Raw genomic sequence first — 6,192 nt, 5'->3', positions numbered from 1 at the left:
TAAAACTAGAACAACCCACATCCTTAACTATTTGCGAACAGTAATCTAATCTAGGTCTACCTCTACCCCTCCTAACTCCTATTTCTGCCTCTAATATGTCTCTGACTAGACCTTCATGGCTGTGAAGGTGTCCTATCAACATATCTCGCCTATTTTTTATTGACTTCCACAGAGTCCTTTCTTCTCCTATTCTTTCCAATACCTCTTCATTTTTAATCTTTTCTACCCACGTTATCCTCATCATCCGCCTATAACACCACATTTCGAACGCATCTAACCTTGATGAAGGTCTACTCAGAGGCATATTAGAGGCAGAAACGGAAGTTAGGAGAGGAAATAGTTAAGGATGTGGGTTGTTCTAATTTTAAGGAAATGCGAAGATTAGCTCAGGATAGGAAAGAGTGGAGGTGCGTGTCCAACCACTCCTAGGACTGACGACTTTATGATGATGATGTTATCAGTTATGGTAACAGACATCTTTCGAAATTATCATGTAGTAATTACTTACCGTGGGTTTGGGACTTCCCGTTATTTTAGCTTTAATCTCCAATGGTTCTCCTTCACTGACATCCAAAGATCTTTCCATACGTATTCCAAACCCTGGGGGAGTTTGAGTCATGGATATCCGAGCCGTGGTTTCAGCTTCACCCGCACAATTTACAGCCATTGCTTTATACTAAAAGGAAGGTTTTTATGTGATCAGACATTTACTAGAATATCGTTTCGGATTATATGAGATATAAAATTTTCATTTACCTGTCCGATGTCGTCCAAGTTGTACCCTTGTATGACAAGACTGCTAGTAACTTGGGTTTTAGCAATTGTATCGATTTTATGATTGAGATCTTCTGCGACCGGTTTACCGTTAAAGAACCAGCTTATCTCAGGTCGTGGTAAGCCATCAGCCCTAACTTTGAGTACGATCTCTCCACCGTCCTCCACCTGAGCGTCCGCTAATCCGGTGATGAATTGAGGCTTCTCAGCTGAAATGTTCACAAATGCGCGTCTTACAGAAACTTTGAACCGACAAGTTAGAATATAAACATTCTTGCCTTTTAATGAAAGCAAGCTGTGTAAGTATATACCTATGTGCATAGCGTTATTTATAATACTGGAACTATTTAGATATTTTTGGTTTTTGTCGGAGCGATGCATGTGTTGTACAATCGACGGATTTAAGCCACATACTTAGTGAATTATGATTGTAAACACTTCCTCGTGTAGCTATTTTTGAAAGTGTGGAAGACTTTGATAGTGTAAACTTGAAAATTTTTAGAGTGTTTAAAGTTGAATTACCCAATTAAAGAAAATAACAAAATTTGGAATCTTAACAGGCAACACAGTTTGTTCGGAATGTATTTACATTTGTTTTAATTTGATTCCTTTCACAAAATTATTTGTATAAAGTTTTTTATTTATTGTAAAACCACATCAACTCTTGCTCCAGTTGAGAGTCTTTCTCAAGGTAGGTTTCAAATAATTCGTTGTGTCGGCTTCATAACTTAGAAAACCTACCTTGAGAAACTCAATTATCCTTAAAATAAAATAATTCGAAGTGGTCTGTATTCTGTCTAAACTGCCAGACGCGGATCGCGATTTCGATCTTTTTGGATCTCATTAGCACGTCGCAGACAGCTCCGACAGAACACACACCAACTATTACCTGCTGTCTTAACAGCGCATTTTAGAAAATACCACAAATTGCGCGGAAAACGCCATCTGTAGTACGATGCTACATTTTAGAATTGTTCCGGCGTAGCTAAACTCAACGTGATAGGCACGTTACCATAATCGAATAAAATAATCCAAAAAGGTCTGTATTCTATCTGCGACGCGCTGATGAGATCCAAAAAGATCGAAATCGCGATCCGCGTCTGGCAGTTTCGACAGAATACAGACGACTTCGAATTATTTTCGGTTATGGTAACGTGCCTATCACGTTGAGGTGAGCTACACCGGGATTCTTTTCAGCAAGTATTTAAATGGACCTTGTTGGAACATACGAAATCCTAAAATGTAGCATCGTACCACAGATGGCGTTTTCCGCGCAATTTGTGGTATTTTCTCAATTATTCTTGGTGAAACGACGTTGTGTTTTTACAATAAATAAAAGGTCTTATTCACTCTTATCAACTCTTGAGTTTTGCGTATTGTAACTATAGGGGAAGAAATGGTGTTGATATTTTGTTTTTCCGTTTGTTGTGATTACCTAAAATTTTGCTTAGCTTAGCTTAGCTTAGCAATAAAACAACCATAAAAGCATTGCGAATTAAATTTATTTAAACGCAATCCAAAATGCATTCTCCATAATGGATATGTCTGTGAGCAGCATTTAGAATGTGTAAGATAAGCAGTGTTATTTTTGGTGATTCGCTTGTGATGATCGTGATTTTTTCTGTAAGCAGGTCGACAAAAAACTGTTGGGTAAATGTAGTTGAACTTACTTGTGGGTTCGGGTTCCTCTGTAAAATTGATTGCATTATTAATAATGTATGTACTTTACGGTACCAAAGTTATGTAAAATAGAAATAACGTATGTAAAAAGTTGTAAACGTGTAAAATATAGGGAGAGAGTATAGACAATAAAAAAGTATGTGTATATAGGGCGTCAATAAAGAAAGGGACATCACACAACTGCAGATTTTGTCAAATACGTTTTCGTAATAAGATACAGGATGTTAAATGTAAAATTATTACTCAGAGTTTTTTAAAATTACTCCAAAATATGCAAGGTAATACGAGGGTAAGAAATGAAAACTGTTAATTCTTTTTTGTTTTCAAAATGGTCCACTGCCAAACATGAACTTAAAGTTCATAATAATTATCAAGTTACGGCAGTGTGTTGTCATCTGCGAGGGTTCATTTTTAAATCCATTAATGAGGGTAGTTGCTAAATCCTAACAAATTAATTGACAATTATTAGTATAACCACCAAGATTTATCGCAGTAGGGTAACTAGTCTTTGAACTATCGCCAACCAAGCAACTCAATCGAGAAGAAAGTATGAAATAAGGAGAAAATTGAGTACCGCGCTATTATTGCTATTAACGAGAAAATGTTCAAACCGTACTGGAAGAGACGAAAGTGGCACAGTCTCTTTAAACAAGTCAAGACACAACTTCAAGACTATGCGTACGAACAATTGATGTGTCCACTCCAGAAAGTTGAAAAATTCATATTGGAAGATGTTCGATTAAAGAAAAACCCAGAGAATACTATGCTCCTTCTATACACCAATGTTCCCGTTCACAAGAATTGCGGTACGTTAGTTGTACTGCATAAAGTAGGCTTCGATATGTTAGATCATCCTCCCTACAGCTCTGACCTGGCTCCCAGCAGGTATTATGTATTCCCAAAGATGAGGCGATGAAGAAGTGAAAGACGCAGTTTCAGTCTATTTTTCGGATGAAAGCGATTTCCATGTTACTTTTTTACACTTGTTTTTTTTCTTTTTAATTTTGGATATTTAGCACCCTGCAGTTTTTTAATGATCGATGTTTTATTAAAGTTTATTGATGTCCGGAATTCTGAGTTGTCAAACGTCCCTTTTATTTATATAAACTATCGCATATAAATTTGTACAGTATATCTATTACAACTTGTACTCTTAAAACAATTCGTAGTGAAAATATTTTTTAACATACTTATCGTTTTCAATCGGGTTCTACTATTAGATTCCCCATATTCGTTCTTGGCCACAACTTCGTAGTGCCCTGCGTCATTTACTTCCACTTTTTTAATAATAAGTTTATAGATTTCATTTGGCGTATCTTCTAAAACTTCGAAGGCAAAATCGGGACGTATAACTTGACCGTCTTTAATCCTTTAAAAAAGAAAATAGTTTCGTCACTAATTTTCCTTTCATTGTCGCTTTTTTAAATTTTTGAATGTACAGTGTAAACTCTTTATAACGTCACTCGATTTAACGACAAACTCCTTAAAACGTCGAAATTGCTTGACTTTGGTTGGTTTACATTGTTTTCTATACAATATTACACTCTACATAGCGTCACGCTCACTCTATTTAGTGACAACACTGCGGCATTATAAATCATTAAGCAGTACTTTCTAAGTTGCCGAAATAGATAAGAACTGCAGCTGTGTACGTTGTTGAAGAAGACGATCCTGTCTCTCCACCAAGCATCAAACAAGCACTTGATGCAACGAAACTATTAAAAAAATACTTTTTATATAATCAAATTGATCCAGCAGTATCTCAAGATATGAGTAAGATACGTAACAAAATACAATTAAAATATTGGAGCAGCAAAAAACATCAGACGAAGATAACAGGCTATACGCAATGTATGAATAATAATGTTCGTGTGCAAAATGTGTACTATATTGGTAAAAGCATATTATTATAGAATAGTAAAATAATACCTTTTATTTCTCTCCATTTAACGGCCATTCTTTATAACGCCGAAAAATGTTCAGTCCCTTAAGTGTCGTTATATAGAGTTTACACTGTACCTGTATATGTATAATACATTTAAATGGAAGCGGTATTTATAAAATAGTATGGCATGAAAATAAATGAATGTAAAACAAAAATATTGGTATGAAAGGGAAGAAAAAGTAGAGGAAGAATGAGGATGCAGATGGGAGAGGAAAAAGTAGAAGAAATTATTGATTTTCGGTATTTAGAAAGTCAGATAATTCAGGATGGAAGGAGCAGTAAAGATATAAAACAAAGACAGGCCAGGGTCTAGTTGCCTTTAACAAAAAGAAGTCAGTGCTATGCTCTGTAACGGTTAATTTAGAAATTAGAATAAGACAGGATGTGTTACTGGAGCACGGCTTTGTAGGGGTGCGAAACATGGACGTTAGGCGCAGTGGAAGAGAAAAGATTATATGTTTTATAGAAGCGTTAGTGTTACAGGCGAATGATGAGGATACCGTGGATAGAAAAGGTTGAAAATTAAGGAGGTATTTGAAAAAGCAAGAGAACAGAGGGCGCTATGGAAATCAAGAAGAAATAGGCGAGATAGGCTGGTAGGACACTTTCTGATGCATGAATAGGTATATATTAGAAGCAGAAACAGGAGTCAAGAGGGATACAGATAGATGTAAATTAAATACTGTTCACAAAGGATGGAGATGTTCTAGTCTTAAAGAAATGTGAAGATTTGCTCATTATAGAAAAGGGTGGAGGTGCCTGTCCAACCAGACTGACGACCCTATGGTGATGATGATGATTGTGAGTCATACCATGTGATTTCTGGTTCAGGACAAGCGTGCACTTTTATTTCGAATTCTGCAGCATCTCCTGGAACAGCTGCAACGTCTTCAGGTCCTTCAATTTCCGGTTTAAATACAATAGTTAGTTGGGCACTACTTTCACATTCGCCCCATTTGTTCTTCGCTTTAATTGTGTATTTACCCCCGTTTACTTCTTCGCCTAATACGTAGAAAAAGTTTAATAAATTAGTAAAGACATTATTATAATCCTTTGCCATTGTTATTATTTGTTTTGCTTAATAAATGTCTTACATCTTGGTATTGTTAGAGAGAAGGTACATTCCTTTAGGTTGTCTTCTATTTCCTTGTCGTCAGCGTCTAAAACCATTTTGTACTTTTCAAATTCATCTTCAGTTAATTCTTTACCGTCTTTGCACCTAAATATTAAGGAGGGAAATTGTGAAGATTATTCGTAATTTATTGAGAATTATATTTTATTATTTACCATATTATTATAGGTTCAGGATCCCCAACGATTACAGCTGATAGTTTAACTCCTTTCTTTTTGAGGATTTTTTGATCTTCTAATCCTTGTTTTATTTTTGGTCTTCTTAATTCTCCTTCAGCTGCAAGTACAAAAGAAATCCTTAGGAGTATAATTGTTAAAATAAAAAACACAGCAACACAATAACATTTTTTAATTCTTTAAAGTTATTAATCTGAAAAAATCTTAGCGTTTATTAATCAATTTTTACTTTTTTTGATAATAATTGATGACATATTGTGTTAATAAAAAGCAAATTACTTTTATATATTCTTGAAACATATTGTCACATGCGTATAGGCAACCTGGCTACAAAGAAGACCAGGTTTCTAGAGGGCATATGTTGGATCATTCTAGAATATTGCCAGCCTCTATTTATAGATCGAGTTACGTGGTGATACAAAGCGAAGAAGTGACAAAAGAAAGACATATAGTGGCGAATTGATAAGTAATTAATAATAAATGTG

At 35.3% G+C, this 6,192-nt stretch overlaps 1 protein-coding gene across 1 annotated transcript; it reads right to left on the bottom strand.

Annotated features, from left to right (window-relative positions):
* Nucleotides 1-475: 475 nt before the first annotated feature.
* LOC108743763 (obscurin-like) lies at nt 476-5,842 on the bottom strand (the record flags this gene model as incomplete). The annotated part of the gene is made up of 7 exons (XM_025979339.1): nt 5,687-5,842; nt 5,494-5,618; nt 5,212-5,401; nt 3,645-3,823; nt 2,445-2,462; nt 757-983; nt 476-676 (listed from the first exon to the last, which is right to left on the bottom strand). Coding segments are annotated over exons 2-7 (891 nt in total), but the record flags the coding sequence as incomplete, so codon positions are not given.
* Nucleotides 5,843-6,192: the final 350 nt, after the last annotated feature.

The sequence above is a fragment of the Agrilus planipennis genome, unplaced genomic scaffold (assembly GCF_000699045.2).
Source record: "Agrilus planipennis isolate EAB-ADULT unplaced genomic scaffold, Apla_2.0 scaffold881, whole genome shotgun sequence".
NCBI classification, from domain to species: domain Eukaryota; kingdom Metazoa; phylum Arthropoda; class Insecta; order Coleoptera; family Buprestidae; genus Agrilus; species Agrilus planipennis.
Note: the sequence above shows the minus strand (reverse complement) of the source record. Positions and strands in the feature narration are given on the sequence as shown.